Source organism: Procambarus clarkii, unplaced genomic scaffold, assembly GCF_040958095.1.
Source record: "Procambarus clarkii isolate CNS0578487 unplaced genomic scaffold, FALCON_Pclarkii_2.0 HiC_scaffold_137, whole genome shotgun sequence".
In the NCBI taxonomy this organism is placed as follows: domain Eukaryota; kingdom Metazoa; phylum Arthropoda; class Malacostraca; order Decapoda; family Cambaridae; genus Procambarus; species Procambarus clarkii.
In genome coordinates this window covers 1,110,578-1,134,961 of record NW_027189170.1, presented here as the reverse complement: position 1 = coordinate 1,134,961, position 24,384 = coordinate 1,110,578, and the positions used below count along the sequence as shown (strand labels likewise).

The window sequence follows — 24,384 nt, the reverse complement described above, 5'->3', positions numbered from 1 at the left end:
GGCTGGAGCTACAGGTCTAGCACCAACCCCCAGCCAGTAGGGAGGGGGCTTGAGCTACAGGTCCAGCATAAACCCCCTGAGAGTAGAGGGGGCTGGAGCTACAGGTTCAGCACCAACCCCCCTGCCAGTAGAGGGGGGCTAAAGTTACAGGTCCAGCACAACCCCCTGCCAGTAGAGGGGGGGCTGAAGCTACAGGTCTAGCACAACCCCCCTTCCAGTTGAGGGGGGCTGGAGCTACAGGTCCAGCACCAACCCCCTGCCAGTAGAGGGGGGGTTGGTGCTACAGGTCCAGCACCAACCCCCTGCCAGTAGGGGGGGGGGCTGGAGCTACAGGTCCAGCATAATGGGGCTGTCACTGACCACAGGTGATAATGGGGCTGACACTGACCACAGGTGATAATGGGGCTGACTGCCCACTGGTGATAATGGGGCTGACACTGTCCACAGGTGATAATGGGGCTGACACTGACCACTAGTGATAATGGGGCTGACACTGACCACAGTTCATAATGGGGCTGACACTGACCACAGGTAATAATGGGGCTGACGCTGATCACAGGTGATAATGGGGCTGACACTGACCACAGGTGATAATGGGGCTGACTCTGCCCACTGGTGATAATGGGGCTAACACTGACCACAGGTGATAATGGGGCTGACACTGTCCACAGGTCATAATGGGGCTGACACTGACCACAGGTGATAATGGGGCTGACACTGTCCACAGGTCATAATGGGGCTGACACTGACCACAGGTGATAATGGGGCTGACACTGCCCACTGGTGATAATGGGGCTGACTCTGCCCACTGGTGATAATGGGGCTGACACTGACCACAGGTGATAATGGGGCTGACACTGATCACAAGTGATAATGGGGCTGACACTGACCACAGGTGATAATGGGGCTCTCTCTGCCCACTGGTGATAATGGGGCTGACACTGTCCACAGGTGATAATGGGGCTGACACTGACCACAGGTGATAATGGGGCTGACACTGACCACAGGTGATAATGGGGCTGACACTGACCACAGGTGATAATGGGGCTGACTCTGCCCACTGGTGATAATGGGGCTGACACTGTCCACAGGTGATAATGGGGCTGACACTGACCACAGGTGATAATGGGGCTGACACTGACCACAGGTGATAATGGGGCTGACACTGACCACAGGTGATAATGGGGCTGACACTGACCACAGGTGATAATGGGGCTGACTCTGCCCACTGGTGATAATGGGGCTGACACTGTCCACAGGTGATAATGGGGCTGACACTGACCACAGGTGATAATGGGGCTGACACTGTCCACAGGTTGAGGACCTCCGCAGGATGAGGGAGCCCGTCAAGAGGCTGGTGGAGGCTGGCCGGGTGTTGGCCGTCCAGGAAGACCAAGATGGCCGCCGCTCCGCCAGGATAACTCTACAAGACGGACAGCTGTACCTCCACCCACTCCTGCGTCAGCCCACGCCCGCCGACGCCCACGCCCTCCAGGTTACTTTATTACACCCACTAGTCTTACTGACATTACTGATTTACTGAGTTATCATAACTAATATGATAACATTTTGTTATAGTTATCAGCATGATTTATTTCATTTCCTGCAGGAGAGTGAGGTTGTGGGCGTGCTGGACCCTTCCTGCACCCTAGCGTTCCTTGACCTCGGGTGGGCGGGGTCAACAAGAGGGCGGGTCACCATCCGGCTGACCCCTGACACTCCGCTGGCCAGACAGTTTGTGTTGTTGTGTACGGGCCAGCGGGGCCACACCTACCGCAACACTAAACTGTTGGAGGTGTGGGACAAGGGTCAGCCGAGGGAGTATGTGGTGGGCGGAGACTACGAGAGTAATGATGGTGAGGGAGGAGCCCCACTGCTGCCTAACCTTTATGGGCAGTACCGGGGGTCAAGCCGGGCAGGAACTGTGTTGGCCTGGGGTGGGCCGGGGGGTCCCAGGAGTGCCCAGTTCATCATCACCACCATGGACCGCCAGGATGGTCGCCAGTGGACAGATGTCTTCGGTGATGTGGTGGGCGGCCTGGATGTGGTGAGGGCAGCAGTCAACCACAGTGACATTACGGAGGTGACTGTGGTGGACTGTGGTGTTGTGCTGCCACTCTAGTTCACTATCACCACTACTGTGGTGTTGTGCTGCCACTCTAGTTCACTATCACCACTACTGTGGTGTTGTGCTGCCACTCTAGTTCACTGTACCACCACTACTGTGGTGCTGTACTGCCACTCTGGTTCACTGTACCATCACCATCACTACTGTGGTGTTGTGCTGCCACTCTAGTTCACTGTACCATCACCATCACTACTGTGGTGTTGTGCTGCCACTCTAGTTCACTGTACCATCACTACTGTGGTGTTGTGTTGCCACTCTAGTTCACTGTACCTCCACCATAATCACTACTGTGGTGTTGTGCTGCCTCTCCAGTTCACTGTACCACCACCATCACTACTGTGGTGTTGTGCTGCCACTCTAGTTCACTGTACCACCACCATCATTACTGTGGTGTTGTGCTGCCACTCTAGTTCACTGTACCACCACTATCACTACTGTGGTGTTGTACTGCCACTCTAGTTCACTGTACCATCACTACTGTGGTGTTGTGCTGTCACTCTAGTTCACTGTACCATCACCATCACTACTGTGGTGTTGTGCTGCCACTCTAGTTCACTGTACCATCACCATCACTACTGTGGTGTTGTGCTGCTACTCAAGTTCACTGTACCATCACTACTGTGATGTTGTACTGCCACTCTAGTTCACTGTACCACCACCATCACTACTGTGGTGTTGTGCTGCCACTCTAGTTCACTGTACCATCACTACTGTGGTGTTGTGCTGCCACTCTAGTTCACTGTACCATCTCCATCACTACTGTGGTGTTGTGCTGCCACTCTAGTTCACTGTACCATCACTACTGTGGTGTTGTGTTGCCACTCTAGTTCACTGTACCTCCACCACCATCACTACTGTGGTGTTGTGCTGCCTCTCTAGTTCACTGTACCACCACCATCACTACTGTGGTGTTGTGCTGCAACTCTAGTTCACTGTACCACCACCATCATTACTGTGGTGTTGTGCTGCCACTCTAGTTCACTGTACCACCACTATCACTACTGTGGTGTTGTACTGCCACTCTAGTTCACTGTACCATCACTACTGTGGTGTTGTGCTGTCACTCTAGTTCACTGTACCATCACCATCACTACTGAGGTGTTGTGCTGCCGCTCTAGTTCACTGTACCATCACTACTGTGGTGTTGTGCTGCCACTCTAGTTCACAGTACCATCACCATCACTACTGTGGTGTTGTGCTGCAACTCTAGTTCACTGTACCATCACTACTGTGATGTTGTGCTGCCACTGTAGTTCACTGTACCACCACTATCACTACTGTGGTGTTGTGCTGCCACTCACGTGCACTGTACCATCACCATCACTACTGTGGTGTTGTGCTGCCACTGTAGTTCACTGTACCATCACCATAACTACTGTGGTGTTGTGCTGTCACTCTAGTTCACTGTACCATCTCCATCACTACTGTGGTTTTGTGCTGCCACTATAGTTCACTGTACCATCACCATCACTACTGTGGTGTTGTGCTGCCACTCTAGTTCACTGTACCACCACTATCACTACTGTGGTGTTGTGCTGCCACTCACGTTCACTGTACCATCACCATCACTACTGTGGTGTTGTGCTGCCACTCTAGTTCACTGTACCATCACCATCACTACTGTGGTGTTGTGCTGTCACTCTAGTTCACTGTACCATCTCCATCACTACTGTGGTTTTGTGCTGCCACTCTAGTTCACTGTACCATCACCATCACTACTGTGGTGTTGTGCTGCCACTCTAGTTCACTGTACCACCACTATCACTACTGTGGTGTTGTGCTGCCACTCTAGTTCACTGTACCACCACTATCACTACTGTGGTGTTGTGCTGCCACTCTAGTTCACTGTACCACCACCATCATTACTGTGGTGTTGTGCTGCCACTCTAGTTCACTGTACCTCCACCATCACTACTGTGGTGTTGTGCTGCCACTCTAGTTCACTGTACCACCACCATCACTACTGTGGTGTTGTGCTGCCACTCTAGTTCACTGTACCACCACCATCACTACTGTGGTGTTGTGCTGCCACTCTAGTTCACTGTACCATCACCATCACTACTGTGGTGTTGTGCTGCCACTCTAGTTCACTGTACCACCACCATCACTACTGTGGTGTTGTACTGCCACTCTAGTTCACTGTACCATCACAACTGTGGTGTTGTGCTGCCACTCTAGTTCACTGTACCATCACTACTGTGGTGTTGTGCTGCCACTCTAGTTCACTGTACCTCCACCACCAACACTACTGTGGTGTTGTACTGCCACTCTAGTTCACTGTACTATCACTATCGCCATCACTACTGTGGTGTTGTGCTGCCACTATAGTTCACTGTACCATCACTACTGTGGTGTTGTGTTGCCACTCTAGTTCACTGTACCTCCACCACCATCACTACTGTGGTGTTGTGCTGCCACTCTAGTTCACTGTACCACCACCATCACTACTGTGGTGTTGTGCTGCCACTCTAGTTCACTGTACCATCACTACTGTGGTGGTGTGCTGCCACTCTAGTTCACTGTACCACCACCGTCACTACTGTGGTGTTGTGCTGCCACTCTAGTTCACTGTACCACCACCATCACTACAGTGGTGTTGTGCTGCCACTCTAGTTCACTGTACCACCTCCATCACAACTGTGGTGTTGTACTGCCACTCTAGTTCACTGTACCATCACTATCACCATCACTACTATAGTGTTGGGCTGCCACTATAGTTCACTGTACCATCACTTCTGTGGTGTTGTGTTGCCACTCTAGTTCACTGTACCTCCACCACCATCACTACTGTGGTGTTGTGCTGCCACTCTAGTTCACTGTACCTCCACCATCACTACTGTGGTGTTGTGCTGCCACTCTAGTTCACTGTACCACCACTATCACTACTGTGGTGTTGTGCTGCCACTCTAGTTCACTGTACCACCACCATCATTACTGTGGTGTTGTGCTGCCACTCTAGTTCACTGTACCTCCACCATCACTACTGTGGTGTTGTGCTGCCACTCTAGTTCACTGTACCACCACCATCACTACTGTGGTGTTGTGCTGCCACTCTAGTTCACTGTACCATCACCATCACTACTGTGGTGTTGTGCTGCCACTCTAGTTCACTGAACCACCACCATCACTACTGTGGTGTTGTACTGCCACTCTAGTTCACTGTACCATCACAACTGTGGTGTTGTGCTGCCACTCTAGTTCACTGTACCATCACTACTGTGGTGTTGTGCTGCCACTCTAGTTCACTGTACCTCCACCACCAACACTACTGTGGTGTTGTACTGCCACTCTAGTTCACTGTACTATCACTATCGCCATCACTACTGTGGTGTTGTGCTGCCACTATAGTTCACTGTACCATCACTACTGTGGTGTTGTGTTGCCACTCTAGTTCACTGTACCTCCACCACCATCACTACTGTGGTGTTGTGCTGCCACTCTAGTTCACTGTACCACCACCATCACTACTGTGGTGTTGTGCTGCCACTCTAGTTCACTGTACCATCACTACTGTGGTGGTGTGCTGCCACTCTAGTTCACTGTACCACCACCGTCACTACTGTGGTGTTGTGCTGCCACTCTAGTTCACTGTACCACCACCATCACTACAGTGGTGTTGTGCTGCCACTCTAGTTCACTGTACCACCTCCATCACAACTGTGGTGTTGTACTGCCACTCTAGTTCACTGTACCATCACTATCACCATCACTACTATAGTGTTGGGCTGCCACTATAGTTCACTGTACCATCACTTCTGTGGTGTTGTGTTGCCACTCTAGTTCACTGTACCTCCACCACCATCACTACTGTGGTGTTGTGCTGCCACTCTAGTTCACTGTACCACCACTATCACTACTGTGGTGTTGTGCTGCCACTCTAGTTCACTGTACCATCACCATCACTATCACTCCTGCATCACCATGGACTCGTGTTTTGATGACAATGTAATTTAAGGACAGACCTTTATCACTATATCATCATAACTTCACTATCCTTGGTGTTTAACACTTTGGTATCATATACCTGACAATCACGGCTGTATCACCATCAATGCTATATCTTCCCAGTACTGTAACCTATCATTGCTGTATCACTATAGCTTCACTATCACCTCTATATATCACCATCACCTCAGGCCCCACACTTGGGGTCATATACTGACCATGTTGCGTAACAAATTGTTGGTGTCACTATATGACAGCTGTTGTCACTGTTATATCACCAACAGTTCACTATCACATAACACTATCACTGCTACACCAACATCATTTCATTTTCACTGCATTATCACCTCACTGATATTTTTCCTCCTTACATTCACTGATATATCACTATCATTGCTACAGCACCATCACCGCACCATCACTGTCATATCACCATCACCTCAGTATCACTATCACACTATATTATATTACTATCACTGCTATATCACCATCACCTCACAATCACTCAGGAGTGTTGTGATATTACCATACTGGACCATGGTGTGTTGTGATATTACCATACTGGTCCATGGTGTGTTGTGATATTACCATACTGGACCATGGTGTGTTGTGATATTACCATACTGGACCATGGTGTGTTGTGATATTACCATACTGGACCATGGTGTGTTGTGATATTACCATACTGGTCCATTGTGTGTTGTAATATTACCATACTGGTCCATGGTGTGTTGTGATATTACCATACTGGTCCATGGTGTGTTGTGATATTACCATACTGGTCCATGATGTGTTGTGATATTACCATACTGGTCCATGGTGTGTTGTGATATTACCATACTGGTCCCTGGTGTGTTGTGATATTACCATACTGGACCATGGTGTGTTGTGATATTACCATACTGGTCCATGGTGTGTTGTGATATTACCATACTGGACCATGGTGTGTTGTGATATTACCATACTGGACCATGGTGTGTTGTGATATTACCATACTGGACCATTGTGTGTTGTAATATTACCATACTGGTCCATGGTGTGTTGTGATATTACCATACTGGTCCATGGTGTGTTGTGATATTACCATACTGGACCATTGTGTGTTGTGATATTAATATACTGGTCCATGGTGTGTTGTGATATTACCATACTGGACCATGGTGTGTTGTGATATTACCATACTGGACCATGGTGTGTTGTGATATTACCATACTGGACCATGGTGTGTTGTGATATTACCATACTGGACCATGGTGTGTTGTGATATTACCATACTGGTCCATGGTGTGTTGTGATATTACCATACTGGACCATGGTGTGTTGTGATATTACCATACTGGTCCATGGTGTGTTGTGATATTACCATACTAGACCATGGTGTTATGATTTTACCATACTGGTCCATGGTGTGTTGTGATATTACCATACTGGTCCATGGTGTGTGTTGTGATATTACCATACTGGACCATGGTGTGTTGTGATATTACCATACTGGACCATGGTGTGTTGTGATATTACCATACTGGACCATGGTGTGTTGTGATATTACCATACTGGTCCATGGTGTGTGTTGTGATATTACCATACTGGTCCATGGTGTGTGTTGTGATATTACCATACTGGTCCATGGTGTGTTGTCATATTACCATACTGGACCATGGTGTGTTGTGATATTACCATACTGGTCCATGGTGTGTTGTGATATTATCATACTGGTCCATGGTGTGTTGGGATATTACCATACTGGACCATGGTGTGTTGTGATATTACCATACTGGTCCATGGTGTGTTGTGATATTACCATACTGGACCTTGGTGTGTTGTGATATTACCATACTGGCCCATGGTGTGTTGTGATATTACCATACTGGACCATGGTGTGTTGTGATATTACCATACTGGACCATGGTGTGTTGTGATATTACCATACTGGACCATGGTGTGTTGTGATATTACCATACTGGTCCATGGTGTGTTGTGATATTACCATACTGGACCATGGTGTGTTGTGATATTACCATACTGGTCCATTGTGTGTTGTAATATTACCATACTGGTCCATGGTGTGTTGTGATATTACCATACTGGTCCATGGTGTGTTGTGATATTACCATACTGGTCCATGATGTGTTGTGATATTACCATACTGGTCCATGGTGTGTTGTGATATTACCATACTGGTCCCTGGTGTGTTGTGATATTACCATACTGGACCATGGTGTGTTGTGATATTACCATACTGGTCCATGGTGTGTTGTGATATTACCATACTGGACCATGGTGTGTTGTGATATTACCATACTGGACCATGGTGTGTTGTGATATTACCATACTGGACCATTGTGTGTTGTAATATTACCATACTGGTCCATGGTGTGTTGTGATATTACCATACTGGTCCATGGTGTGTTGTGATATTACCATACTGGACCATTGTGTGTTGTGATATTAATATACTGGTCCATGGTGTGTTGTGATATTACCATACTGGACCATGGTGTGTTGTGATATTACCATACTGGACCATGGTGTGTTGTGATATTACCATACTGGACCATGGTGTGTTGTGATATTACCATACTGGACCATGGTGTGTTGTGATATTACCATACTGGTCCATGGTGTGTTGTGATATTACCATACTGGACCATGGTGTGTTGTGATATTACCATACTGGTCCATGGTGTGTTGTGATATTACCATACTAGACCATGGTGTTATGATTTTACCATACTGGTCCATGGTGTGTTGTGATATTACCATACTGGTCCATGGTGTGTGTTGTGATATTACCATACTGGACCATGGTGTGTTGTGATATTACCATACTGGACCATGGTGTGTTGTGATATTACCATACTGGACCATGGTGTGTTGTGATATTACCATACTGGTCCATGGTGTGTGTTGTGATATTACCATACTGGTCCATGGTGTGTGTTGTGATATTACCATACTGGTCCATGGTGTGTGTTGTGATATTACCATACTGGTCCATGGTGTGTTGTCATATTACCATACTGGACCATGGTGTGTTGTGATATTACCATACTGGTCCATGGTGTGTTGTGATATTACCATACTGGTCCATGGTGTGTTGGGATATTACCATACTGGACCATGGTGTGTTGTGATATTACCATACTGGTCCATGGTGTGTTGTGATATTACCATACTGGACCATGGTGTGTTGTGATATTACCATACTGGTCCATGGTGTGTTGTGATATTACCATACTGGACCATGGTGTGTTGTGATATTACCATACTGGACCATGGTGTGTTGTGATATTACCATACTGGACCATGGTGTGTTGTGATATTACCATACTGGTCCATGGTGTGTTGTGATATTACCATACTGGACCATGGTGTGTTGTGATATTACCATACTGGACCATGGTGTGTTGTGATATTACCATACTGGACCATGGTGTGTTGTGATATTACCATACTGGTCCATTGTGTGTTGTAATATTACCATACTGGTCCATGGTGTGTTGTGATATTACCATACTGGTCCATGGTGTGTTGTGATATTACCATACTCGTCCATGATGTGTTGTGATATTACCATACTGGTTCATGGTGTGTTGTGATATTACCATACTGGTCCCTGGTGTGTTGTGATATTACCATACTGGACCATGGTGTGTTGTGATATTACCATACTGGTCCATGGTGTGTTGTGATATTACCATACTGGACCATGGTGTGTTGTGATATTACCATACTGGACCATGGTGTGTTGTGATATTACCATACTGGACCATTGTGTGTTGTAATATTACCATACTGGTCCATGGTGTGTTGTGATATTACCATACTGGTCCATGGTGTGTTGTGATATTACCATACTGGACCATGGTGTGTTGTGATATTAATATACTGGTCCATGGTGTGTTGTGATATTACCATACTGGACCATGGTGTGTTGTGATATTACCATACTGGACCATGGTGTGTTGTGATATTACCATACTGGACCATGGTGTGTTGTGATATTACCATACTGGACCATGGTGTGTTGTGATATTACCATACTGGTCCATGGTGTGTTGTGATATTACCATACTGGACCATGGTGTGTTGTGATATTACCATACTGGTCCATGGTGTGTTGTGATATTACCATACTAGACCATGGTGTTATGATTTTACCATACTGGTCCATGGTGTGTTGTGATATTACCATACTGGTCCATGGTGTGTGTTGTGATATTACCATACTGGACCATGGTGTGTTGTGATATTACCATACTGGACCATGGTGTGTTGTGATATTACCATACTGGACCATGGTGTGTTGTGATATTACCATACTGGTCCATGGTGTGTGTTGTGATATTACCATACTGGTCCATGGTGTGTGTTGTGATATTACCATACTGGTCCATGGTGTGTTGTCATATTACCATACTGGACCATGGTGTGTTGTGATATTACCATACTGGTCCATGGTGTGTTGTGATATTACCATACTGGTCCATGGTGTGTTGGGATATTACCATACTGGACAATGGTGTGTTGTGATATTAATATACTGGTCCATGGTGTGTTGTGATATTACCATACTGGACCATGGTGTGTTGTGATATTACCATACTGGTCCATGGTGTGTTGGGATATTACCATACTGGACCATGGTGTGTTGTGATATTACCATACTGGACCATGGTGTGTTGTGATATTACCATACTGGACCATGGTGTGTTGTGATATTACCATACTGGTCCATTGTGTGTTGTAATATTACCATACTGGTCCATGGTGTGTTGTGATATTACCATACTGGTCCATGGTGTGTTGTGATATTACCAAACTGGTCCATGATGTGTTGTGATATTACCATACTGGTCCATGGTGTGTTGTGATATTACCATACTGGTCCCTGGTGTGTTGTGATATTACCATACTGGACCATGGTGTGTTGTGATATTACCATACTGGTCCATGGTGTGTTGTGATATTACCATACTGGACCATGGTGTGTTGTGATATTACCATACTGGACCATGGTGTGTTGTGATATTACCATACTGGACCATTGTGTGTTGTAATATTACCATACTGGTCCATGGTGTGTTGTGATATTACCATACTGGTCCATGGTGTGTTGTGATATTACCATACTGGACCATGGTGTGTTGTGATATTAATATACTGGTCCATGGTGTGTTGTGATATTACCATACTGGACCATGGTGTGTTGTGATATTACCATACTGGACCATGGTGTGTTGTGATATTACCATACTGGACCATGGTGTGTTGTGATATTACCATACTGGACCATGGTGTGTTGTGATATTACCATACTGGTCCATGGTGTGTTGTGATATTACCATACTGGACCATGGTGTGTTGTGATATTACCATACTGGTCCATGGTGTGTTGTGATATTACCATACTAGACCATGGTGTTATGATTTTACCATACTGGTCCATGGTGTGTTGTGATATTACCATACTGGTCCATGGTGTGTGTTGTGATATTACCATACTGGACCATGGTGTGTTGTGATATTACCATACTGGACCATGGTGTGTTGTGATATTACCATACTGGACCATGGTGTGTTGTGATATTACCATACTGGTCCATGGTGTGTGTTGTGATATTACCATACTGGTCCATGGTGTGTGTTGTGATATTACCATACTGGTCCATGGTGTGTTGTCATATTACCATACTGGACCATGGTGTGTTGTGATATTACCATACTGGTCCATGGTGTGTTGTGATATTACCATACTGGTCCATGGTGTGTTGGGATATTACCATACTGGACCATGGTGTGTTGTGATATTACCATACTGGTCCATGGTGTGTTGTGATATTACCATACTGGACCATGGTGTGTTGTGATATTACCATACTGGTCCATGGTGTGTTGTGATATTACCATACTGGACCATGGTGTGTTGTGATATTACCATACTGGACCATGGTGTGTTGTGATATTACCATACTGGACCATGGTGTGTTGTGATATTACCATACTGGTCCATTGTGTGTTGTAATATTACCATACTGGTCCATGGTGTGTTGTGATATTACCATACTGGTCCATGGTGTGTTGTGATATTACCAAACTGGTCCATGATGTGTTGTGATATTACCATACTGGTCCATGGTGTGTTGTGATATTACCATACTGGTCCCTGGTGTGTTGTGATATTACCATACTGGACCATGGTGTGTTGTGATATTACCATACTGGTCCATGGTGTGTTGTGATATTACCATACTGGACCATGGTGTGTTGTGATATTACCATACTGGACCATGGTGTGTTGTGATATTACCATACTGGACCATTGTGTGTTGTAATATTACCATACTGGTCCATGGTGTGTTGTGATATTACCATACTGGTCCATGGTGTGTTGTGATATTACCATACTGGACCATGGTGTGTTGTGATATTACCATACTGGTCCATGGTGTGTTGTGATATTACCATACTGGACCATGGTGTGTTGTGATATTACCATACTGGTCCATGGTGTGTTGTGATATTACCATACTGGACCATGGTGTGTTGTGATATTACCATACTGGACCATGGTGTGTTGTGATATTACCATACTGGACCATGGTGTGTTGTGATATTACCATACTGGTCCATGGTGTGTTGTGATATTACCATACTGGACCATGGTGTGTTGTGATATTACCATACTGGACCATGGTGTGTTGTGATATTACCATACTGGACCATGGTGTGTTGTGATATTACCATACTGGTCCATTGTGTGTTGTAATATTACCATACTGGTCCATGGTGTGTTGTGATATTACCATACTGGTCCATGGTGTGTTGTGATATTACCATACTCGTCCATGATGTGTTGTGATATTACCATACTGGTTCATGGTGTGTTGTGATATTACCATACTGGTCCCTGGTGTGTTGTGATATTACCATACTGGACCATGGTGTGTTGTGATATTACCATACTGGACCATGGTGTGTTGTGATATTACCATACTGGACCATTGTGTGTTGTAATATTACCATACTGGTCCATGGTGTGTTGTGATATTACCATACTGGTCCATGGTGTGTTGTGATATTACCATACTGGACCATGGTGTGTTGTGATATTAATATACTGGTCCATGGTGTGTTGTGATATTACCATACTGGTCCATGGTGTGTTGTGATATTACCATACTGGACCATGGTGTGTTGTGATATTACCATACTGGACCATGGTGTGTTGTGATATTACCATACTGGACCATTGTGTGTTGTAATATTACCATACTGGTCCATGGTGTGTTGTGATATTACCATACTGGTCCATGGTGTGTTGTGATATTACCATACTGGACCATGGTGTGTTGTGATATTAATATACTGGTCCATGGTGTGTTGTGATATTACCATACTGGACCATGGTGTGTTGTGATATTACCATACTGGACCATGGTGTGTTGTGATATTACCATACTGGACCATGGTGTGTTGTGATATTACCATACTGGACCATGGTGTGTTGTGATATTACCATACTGGTCCATGGTGTGTTGTGATATTACCATACTGGACCATGGTGTGTTGTGATATTACCATACTGGTCCATGGTGTGTTGTGATATTACCATACTAGACCATGGTGTTATGATTTTACCATACTGGTCCATGGTGTGTTGTGATATTACCATACTGGTCCATGGTGTGTGTTGTGATATTACCATACTGGACCATGGTGTGTTGTGATATTACCATACTGGACCATGGTGTGTTGTGATATTACCATACTGGACCATGGTGTGTTGTGATATTACCATACTGGTCCATGGTGTGTGTTGTGATATTACCATACTGGTCCATGGTGTGTGTTGTGATATTACCATACTGGTCCATGGTGTGTTGTCATATTACCATACTGGACCATGGTGTGTTGTGATATTACCATACTGGTCCATGGTGTGTTGTGATATTACCATACTGGTCCATGGTGTGTTGGGATATTACCATACTGGACAATGGTGTGTTGTGATATTACCATACTGGTCCATGGTGTGTTGTGATATTACCATACTGGACCATGGTGTGTTGTGATATTACCATACTGGTCCATGGTGTGTTGGGATATTACCATACTGGACCATGGTGTGTTGTGATATTACCATACTGGACCATGGTGTGTTGTGATATTACCATACTGGACCATGGTGTGTTGTGATATTACCATACTGGTCCATTGTGTGTTGTAATATTACCATACTGGTCCATGGTGTGTTGTGATATTACCATACTGGTCCATGGTGTGTTGTGATATTACCAAACTGGTCCATGATGTGTTGTGATATTACCATACTGGTCCATGGTGTGTTGTGATATTACCATACTGGTCCCTGGTGTGTTGTGATATTACCATACTGGACCATGGTGTGTTGTGATATTACCATACTGGTCCATGGTGTGTTGTGATATTACCATACTGGACCATGGTGTGTTGTGATATTACCATACTGGACCATGGTGTGTTGTGATATTACCATACTGGACCATTGTGTGTTGTAATATTACCATACTGGTCCATGGTGTGTTGTGATATTACCATACTGGTCCATGGTGTGTTGTGATATTACCATACTGGACCATGGTGTGTTGTGATATTAATATACTGGTCCATGGTGTGTTGTGATATTACCATACTGGACCATGGTGTGTTGTGATATTACCATACTGGACCATGGTGTGTTGTGATATTACCATACTGGACCATGGTGTGTTGTGATATTACCATACTGGACCATGGTGTGTTGTGATATTACCATACTGGTCCATGGTGTGTTGTGATATTACCATACTGGACCATGGTGTGTTGTGATATTACCATACTGGTCCATGGTGTGTTGTGATATTACCATACTAGACCATGGTGTTATGATTTTACCATACTGGTCCATGGTGTGTTGTGATATTACCATACTGGTCCATGGTGTGTGTTGTGATATTACCATACTGGACCATGGTGTGTTGTGATATTACCATACTGGACCATGGTGTGTTGTGATATTACCATACTGGACCATGGTGTGTTGTGATATTACCATACTGGTCCATGGTGTGTGTTGTGATATTACCATACTGGTCCATGGTGTGTGTTGTGATATTACCATACTGGTCCATGGTGTGTTGTCATATTACCATACTGGACCATGGTGTGTTGTGATATTACCATACTGGTCCATGGTGTGTTGTGATATTACCATACTGGTCCATGGTGTGTTGGGATATTACCATACTGGACCATGGTGTGTTGTGATATTACCATACTGGTCCATGGTGTGTTGTGATATTACCATACTGGACCATGGTGTGTTGTGATATTACCATACTGGTCCATGGTGTGTTGGGATATTACCATACTGGACCATGGTGTGTTGTGATATTACCATACTGGACCATGGTGTGTTGTGATATTACCATACTGGACCATGGTGTGTTGTGATATTACCATACTGGTCCATTGTGTGTTGTAATATTACCATACTGGTCCATGGTGTGTTGTGATATTACCATACTGGTCCATGGTGTGTTGTGATATTACCAAACTGGTCCATGATGTGTTGTGATATTACCATACTGGTCCATGGTGTGTTGTGATATTACCATACTGGTCCCTGGTGTGTTGTGATATTACCATACTGGACCATGGTGTGTTGTGATATTACCATACTGGTCCATGGTGTGTTGTGATATTACCATACTGGACCATGGTGTGTTGTGATATTACCATACTGGACCATGGTGTGTTGTGATATTACCATACTGGACCATTGTGTGTTGTAATATTACCATACTGGTCCATGGTGTGTTGTGATATTACCATACTGGTCCATGGTGTGTTGTGATATTACCATACTGGACCATGGTGTGTTGTGATATTAATATACTGGTCCATGGTGTGTTGTGATATTACCATACTGGACCATGGTGTGTTGTGATATTACCATACTGGACCATGGTGTGTTGTGATATTACCATACTGGACCATGGTGTGTTGTGATATTACCATACTGGACCATGGTGTGTTGTGATATTACCATACTGGTCCATGGTGTGTTGTGATATTACCATACTGGACCATGGTGTGTTGTGATATTACCATACTGGTCCATGGTGTGTTGTGATATTACCATACTAGACCATGGTGTTATGATTTTACCATACTGGTCCATGGTGTGTTGTGATATTACCATACTGGTCCATGGTGTGTGTTGTGATATTACCATACTGGACCATGGTGTGTTGTGATATTACCATACTGGACCATGGTGTGTTGTGATATTACCATACTGGACCATGGTGTGTTGTGATATTACCATACTGGTCCATGGTGTGTGTTGTGATATTACCATACTGGTCCATGGTGTGTGTTGTGATATTACCATACTGGTCCATGGTGTGTTGTCATATTACCATACTGGACCATGGTGTGTTGTGATATTACCATACTGGTCCATGGTGTGTTGTGATATTACCATACTGGTCCATGGTGTGTTGGGATATTACCATATTGGACCATGGTGTGTTGTGATATTACCATACTGGTCCATGGTGTGTTGTGATATTACCATACTGGACCATGGTGTGTTGTGATATTACCATACTGGTCCATGGTGTGTTGTGATATTACCATACTGGACCATGGTGTGTTGTGATATTACCATACTGGACCATGGTGTGTTGTGATATTACCATACTGGACCATGGTGTGTTGTGATATTACCATACTGGTCCATGGTGTGTTGTGATATTACCATACTGGACCATGGTGTGTTGTGATATTACCATACTGGACCATGGTGTGTTGTGATATTACCATACTGGACCATGGTGTGTTGTGATATTACCATACTGGTCCATTGTGTGTTGTAATATTACCATACTGGTCCATGGTGTGTTGTGATATTACCATACTGGTCCATGGTGTGTTGTGATATTACCATACTGGTCCATGATGTGTTGTGATATTACCATACTGGTCCATGGTGTGTTGTGATATTACCATACTGGTCCCTGGTGTGTTGTGATATTACCATACTGGACCATGGTGTGTTGTGATATTACCATACTGGTCCATGGTGTGTTGTGATATTACCATACTGGACCATGGTGTGTTGTGATATTACCATACTGGACCATGGTGTGTTGTGATATTACCATACTGGACCATTGTGTGTTGTGATATTACCATACTGGTCCATGGTGTGTTGTGATATTACCATACTAGACCATGGTGTTATGATTTTACCATACTGGTCCATGGTGTGTTGTGATATTACCATACTGGTCCATGGTGTGTGTTGTGATATTACCATACTGGACCATGGTGTGTTGTGATATTACCATACTGGACCATGGTGTGTTGTGATATTACCATACTGGACCATGGTGTGTTGTGATATTACCATACTGGTCCATGGTGTGTGTTGTGATATTACCATACTGGTCCATGGTGTGTGTTGTGATATTACCATACTGGTCCATGGTGTGTTGTCATATTACCATACTGGACCATGGTGTGTTGTGATATTACCATACTGGTCCATGGTGTGTTGTGATATTACCATACTGGTCCATGGTGTGTTGGGATATTACCATACTGGACCATGGTGTGTTGTGATATTACCATACTGGTCCATGGTGTGTTGTGATATTACCATACTGGACCATGGTGTGTTGTGATATTACCATACTGGTCCATGGTGTGTTGTGATATTACCATACTGGACCATGGTGTGTTGTGATATTACCATACTGGACCATGGTGTGTTGTGATATTACCATACTGGACCATGGTGTGTTGTGATATTACCATACTGGTCCATGGTGTGTTGTGATATTACCATACTGGACCATGGTGTGTTGTGATATTACCATACTGGTCCATGGTGTGTTGTGATATTACCATACTGGTCCATTGTGTGTGTTGTGATATTACCATACTGGACCATGGTGTGTTGTGATATTACCATACTGGACCATGGTGTGTTGTGATATTAATATACTGGTCCATGGTGTGTTGTGATATTACCATACTGGACCATGGTGTGTTGTGATATTACCATACTGGTCCATGGTGTGTTGTGATATTACCATACTAGACCATGGTGTTATGATTTTACCATACTGGTTCATGGTGTGTTGTGATATTACCATACTGGTCCATGGTGTGTGTTGTGATATTACCATACTGGACCATGGTGTGTTGTGATATTACCATACTGGACCATGGTGTGTTGTGGTATTACCATACTGGACCATGGTGTGTTGTGATATTACCATACTGGTCCATGGTGTGTGTTGTGATATTACCATACTGGTCCATGGTGTGTGTTGTGATATTACCATACTGGTCCATGGTGTGTTGTCATATTACCATACTGGACCATGGTGTGTTGTGATATTACCATACTGGTCCATGGTGTGTTGTGATATTACCATACTGGTCCATGGTGTGTTGGGATATTACCATACTGGACCATGGTGTGTTGTGATATTACCATATTGGACCATGGTGTGTTGTGATATTACCATACTGGACCATGGTGTGTTGTGATATTACCATACTGGACCATGGTGTGTTGTGATATTACCATACTGGTCCATGGTGTGTTGTGATATTACCATACTGGACCATGGTGTGTTGTGATATTACCATACTGGTCCATGGTGTGTTGTGATATTACCATACTGGTCCATTGTGTGTGTTGTGATATTACCATACTGGTCCATGGTGTGTGTTGTGATATTAGCATACTGGTCCATGGTGTGTTGTGATATTACCATACTGGTCCATGGTGTGTGTTGTGATATTACCATACTGGTCCATGGTGTGTTGTCATATTACCATACTGGTCCATGGTGTGTTGTCATATTACCATACTGGTCCATGGTGTGTTGTGATATTACCATATGGGTGTGAGGTGGTGTTATGACCACACATACACCAGTATGATCATACTGTAGCTGGTGTATGATGTGCTCAAACTGTATAGTGATGTCTTGGCTGATTAGCCTAGTATCACGAATATTAATTTATGTAGTTATTATTTTTTCGACAACACACTAGTATTAAATGTGTATTGCCAATGTATTCCCCATATATCTATGTATATTATATATCTGTACCATAAGTCCTTCCCATGTATTTGTGGATATATATTAGAAGTCCAGTGATTAGCAGTAGCGTAATGTCGTGTTTCTTGAAAAACATCCGTATATGCTTATATTATGGAATGCTACATTATACATATGTATAATGGCTGGCGGGCAGACGTCTTGAAATCCTCCCTTAACCCCTCCTCCCCTCTCCCACCAGTGTTACCATGTCTTGCCAATATGAATTCTTTATTCACATATTTTTATATCATGATATAATCTTTAATATACTGAATTATTGATATGTATTATTATGTAAGGTTGTGTATTATAGTCTTTATTTTGTTGATATATGAATTAGAAGTTCTTGATCGAGATATGTCTGTATATGAGCTTGAGATATTTGAAAGAGAGGAGTCAGCTGACTCAGAGGTGGATACAGTGTCGCTCCCGGCCAGCATGGCTCTGGGCGGTCACTCTTTGATTGTCTCAGTCGAGCGCATGTGTTGCCGCTACGGTCCGAGTTTTGTGACCTTATTTTTGTCATTTGACTGCTAGGATATTTGTCACGTTGAAGTAATGTATACCATGGATCAGTTCTACCATTGCGCATCCTTTATACCAGGTGATAGGTGCTGTTATATATCTTAGTGAGGTGGGTACCTGAGGATCTTAAGTGATGCCATTGTGCTGTATATGATATTGATTCCTCATACCTCATTTGTTAATGGTTGTGACACCACCACCACCCTGTATTGGTATTAGCAGCATAATAAGCGCTAGTGTCCCACTGCGCCACGATAGAGCCTGGCGTCAGCTAGTGCTGATTGTATGCAGTTTTGAGACCTGTTGATGATCATGCCCAGCTATGAGAAGCTGGATAAATCATTGAGTGTGAGTTTATAGATTGTATTCTTTTTCAAGTTATGTTCATTTATGTTAATGCCCAGTAAACTGGTATATTTTTTGTTAGCCTTTCACTCCCCTAGACACTTATTGATATTTGGCAAGTCTATGTTTTTCATTGATCTCCACTGAAGCCTGACCAGGATTTTCACACAATTGCCCCCATGCACTCTCGCTGTCATTTAGGAATGTTCTACCTCTGATGCTCCTCTTTTAATACACAGAGTAATGACACTAACATGTGATTACCCCCCATGCACTTTGTCAGAGTACATGGGGGGGGGGGGGGATTGTGTGAAAATCCTGGTCCGGCTTCAGTGGAAGCCTCAGAAAACCCTCGTGTGTTCTGCAGAACTCCAGATTGCAGTTCTTTGATATGTCATGGCCTGATTGTCTGGGGCATGAGCATGAAAATACCCACCACAATGGTTCGAATCCTCATCACGGCTCCTAAGGATTTTCTCACTAATTTAATTATTCCCATCCTGATTAGTAACAATATGTATTCGAGAAATAGTGATGGGCTTTAATTACTCTTGGTTCACTTCCACACCTGCAGAGGTAGGAAATAAACTCCTAAGTCAAAAAATAGAACATTCAATACAAATAAATGACCATGGCAAATATTGATATTAACTGAGGCTGGACCCACAACCCCTCAGTGTACTCTTCTTGAACTCTCCTCAACACTCCCGTTACACCATGTTACAAACATGTTGTTAATTGTCTTATATCACATGTGACTGTCCCCTCTGTAATTGAAGTGAACCTCTAGTCAAAACTGTACATACAACTAATGTGCTCATGTGCTCAATATCTTCACCACATGACCTTCACTTCTTGGCCAAAAATAGTTCCCAATAAATCAACATATGGTCAAACACTCCACATAATGGACAACAATAAATGGGTACACTAACTTGCACATATATGTCTAATATTGGTAAGTCCCTTGACGATTGTTCATCAATAACATTTCCTGAGGTAATTAAGATCAGCCATTCTCGACACCAAGACAAAAGAACATTACATGCATGGAAAGGTATGAGCAGTTGGTCATAGGAGACTATTATAAAAAAAAATGGTGGTCTTGCTATGGGGGAACTGGTTCTATTAAGGGGTGAGGGTAGTTAGAAGACAGAGTTATCAAATATGGGAGAGCTAAAAGGCCCGGCCCCCAAAATAAACTATCCACCGTAATAATAACTTGCTACTAGACCATATATGTCAGTCTAAGGGTTGATCAATGCACTCCCACACAGGAAGAAGGGATACTCTGTTCTAATTTACTTATTTATTAACCCCTTAACAGCCCCCCCAAATACATTCACACCAATAACAATAATAATAATAACTTTACCACACTACCTTACGTTAAAAGCCTTGGTCCACATAAGCAGGATACAAGGTTTTACACTGAACACAAGCTAGGGTAAAGCTCTACTACTGAATAACTTGAAGTTAGAGTCAGCTTAGGGTAGGGGACCACGTGGTTCCAATGGTACCCCCTTTAGAATAACTAGTAATATAAACTCTAAACACACCTACTACACACAAAATATACTACTCTACACATAGAACATGAGTATGCCAGACATGGAATAATGTACTTATCTTAAACAAGACACAGAAATAAGGAAACGAAGAGGAAGGGTAGGAGGTTCCTGTCCACACCACGCCAGCTCAGAAAAAGATGGAGTCTCTCTCTCCATACCCCCAGCTGGCTGCTGCCGGCACACTGCTCAAATAATCGTACTGCAGCCCTATACCAAGTTTACTCAGGTTTACTTTACAAATGATTAGAAAGTATTAGTAAGCATAGTTGGTGCCTATGTTATTATTTAATAATCAACCCCCAGCTCAGTCTTTAAATGCTCTTTGAGAAACAAGAATAGTCTTACGTCTGGCAGGGAAGATACAAACAATTGCCACTCGTGATGCGCTCAACTGTACTATAAGAAAGTTTAATAACTAAATTTTGACCTCTGGTTTCCACTGAAGAACCCAGGGTCGTAACAGAGACACTGCTAACGACCCGTTGTTGAGTGCCTTAAACACTCCACTGGGATGTTGGGACAATGTTTACACTGATGCATCTGGCAGCGTGGCGCCTCCCTTGCTGGCTGAGACCCAGTAACAGTCTGGGCTTCACACACTCCTCCAAATATATCAACTCAGCCTCTTGTTTACACACTGCTTTTGTAACTGTGTGCACCTGTGTACTGCTGTGTAACTATGTGCACCTGTGTACTGCTGTGTAACTATGTGCACCTGTGTACTGCTGTGTAACTATGTGCACCTGTGTACTGCTGTGTAACTATGTGCACCTGTGTACTGCTGTGTAACTATGTGCACCTGTGTACTGCTGTGTAACTATGTGCACCTGTGTACTGCTGTGTAACTATGTGCACCTGTGTACTGCTGTGTAACTATGTGCACCTGTGTACTGCTGTGTAACTATGTGCACCTGTGTACTGCTGTGTAACTATGTGCACCTGTGTACTGCTGTGTAACTATGTGCACCTGTGTACTGCTGTGGGAGTGGACGGGGGTAGAGGGAAAGACCCGGCTTAAAAAAGGTGAAACGTATAAGAGTCAATATCTTCACTAGTTTATAATCACATCTCCACCATACTAGTTCTCTTCACACAATGGGACTTTCCACCTGCAGAGTTCAGTACGATCATCCCGTGTAAATGGTGTTTACCAGAGATGAATTTACAATAATCTGACCCAATTAACACTCCTATATCTTTGATACATTTAGATTTGATTTATGAGTAAGCTAATTTGACTCGCTGCTGTTTTAAATGTTTAATTGTGATCCCTAGACCTGGTACATGTAGGTCAGATAGGATTGTGTCCACGACTATAGAGAATACAGGTCTGAGGTAACCACCCAAGGGAATGTAGGGTTTGACTACGTTTAGGTCCACTGTTGGATAAAAACCCAAGTATATTCAGGGTGACCTGCATCACTGGTTTGAATTCCATTTGTTCTGCCGCCCTCTGTGTGACAAAGTTTTTTCTGGGAACCCTCATAAAATAGCCCCTGACTAGTAGTTACCTTTTCCCCTGAGGCAGAGTTAACATGGCTGTTGGCAGGGTTGCAGCAGTGTTGGTTTGGGTCAGCATAGCCCCTGTACTGCCTTCCACTTGACAGTCGTTCTCTGCTGCAGTAGTTTTGGGTTTAACGCCGGGTGACGATGGAGTTGGTCTCCTACCGTCACCCCTTCACATTCCAGCCCGTTGTTGACGTGAGGAGGCTTGGTGGGCTGCTGTCAGAGTGTGATGCTCCATGGGACAGCATTTCCTCTGTCCTTTAGTAGCCTTATGCTTCTAAAGGACATACTCCATTGTCCTTTCGTGAGAGAGGCTTAGTGGGCAGCAGTCAGGGTGTGATGATCCATGGAACAGTCCTCTGCCGTCTCTACGAATCATGCTGGTTGCTATTTCCTCTCCTTATGTTTTGTTTTCCCTTCCCCATCTTTTTCTTTCTAGTTGTCATTTCCCGCCGATCTTTTGCATGGCTTCATTATTCTTTCGAACATCTTCTGTTTTGACGCCCGGATGTTTGGGGAGGCACACTTTCACCCGTAGAACTGTGGTACCCGACGTTGCGAGGGAGGAGACGCTTTTATTGTCGATCCTCGCCTTCATTGCTGAACCTGATTTCGACGGACTGACGGTTCTTAAGGTGATGATTGCGGGGAGTACACTCATGATGCACCCCTGGGGTGGGGGGGGGGGGCATCTTGCTGGGTGTTCTATCTTCTAATTGTGGCTCCATGATGGGTATGGGGGTTTATTCGTAAATTAAATTAATACCTGCTCATTCCTATGCCACTGAATGATCCTCTTATAACTTCCCCAGGCTCGTGGCGTGGGCGACCAAGCTCCCGTGGCGGACTGTGTTGGAAGATTGGGCTCTTTAGCTCCCGCTACATTGGGCCCAGATCAAGCTACTCCTTTGACCCTATCGACTAACTCCCTCCAGTCCCCTCCCACCTCTGTGGTAGGGTTGAGCTCCACGACCCCAGGGATGACCACGTCAGCACCTTTTACCTCCCCCCTCTCCCCACTCTTACTGGGAGTGCTTCATCCCCCCCCCCCCACAGCTGCACTCGCATGATTCCTGCCAGTGCTAATATGTTCCACACCTTGTTTGGCCCTGCTATGTGGACTAAATACTTTGATCTCAACCATCTGCATTCTACACGGCCTGATGATTTCTTCCTCCATAAACACCCCGCTGATTCAGTGGATACCTCTGTT

At 44.3% G+C, this 24,384-nt stretch overlaps 1 protein-coding gene across 1 annotated transcript; it reads left to right on the top strand.

Moving 5' to 3' along the window:
• Positions 1-1,321: 1,321 nt before the first annotated feature.
• On the top strand, positions 1,322-3,050 carry LOC138360983 (peptidyl-prolyl cis-trans isomerase-like). Its single transcript, XM_069320467.1, has 2 exons — positions 1,322-1,495; positions 1,610-3,050. The coding sequence occupies exons 1-2, from the start codon at positions 1,334-1,336 to the stop codon at positions 2,120-2,122; spliced, it is 675 nt and encodes a 224-aa protein (XP_069176568.1). The 5' UTR covers positions 1,322-1,333; the 3' UTR covers positions 2,123-3,050.
• Positions 3,051-24,384: the final 21,334 nt, after the last annotated feature.

Excerpts from the sequence above, each read along its gene's own strand:
- LOC138360983 (XM_069320467.1), top strand. The coding sequence starts at position 1,334 with ATGAGGGAGCCCGTCAAGAGGCTGGTGGAGGCTGGCCGGGTGTTGGCC. Across the intron at positions 1,496-1,609 it reads CCGACGCCCACGCCCTCCAG|GAGAGTGAGGTTGTGGGCGT; the intron begins GTTACTTTATTA and ends CATTTCCTGCAG.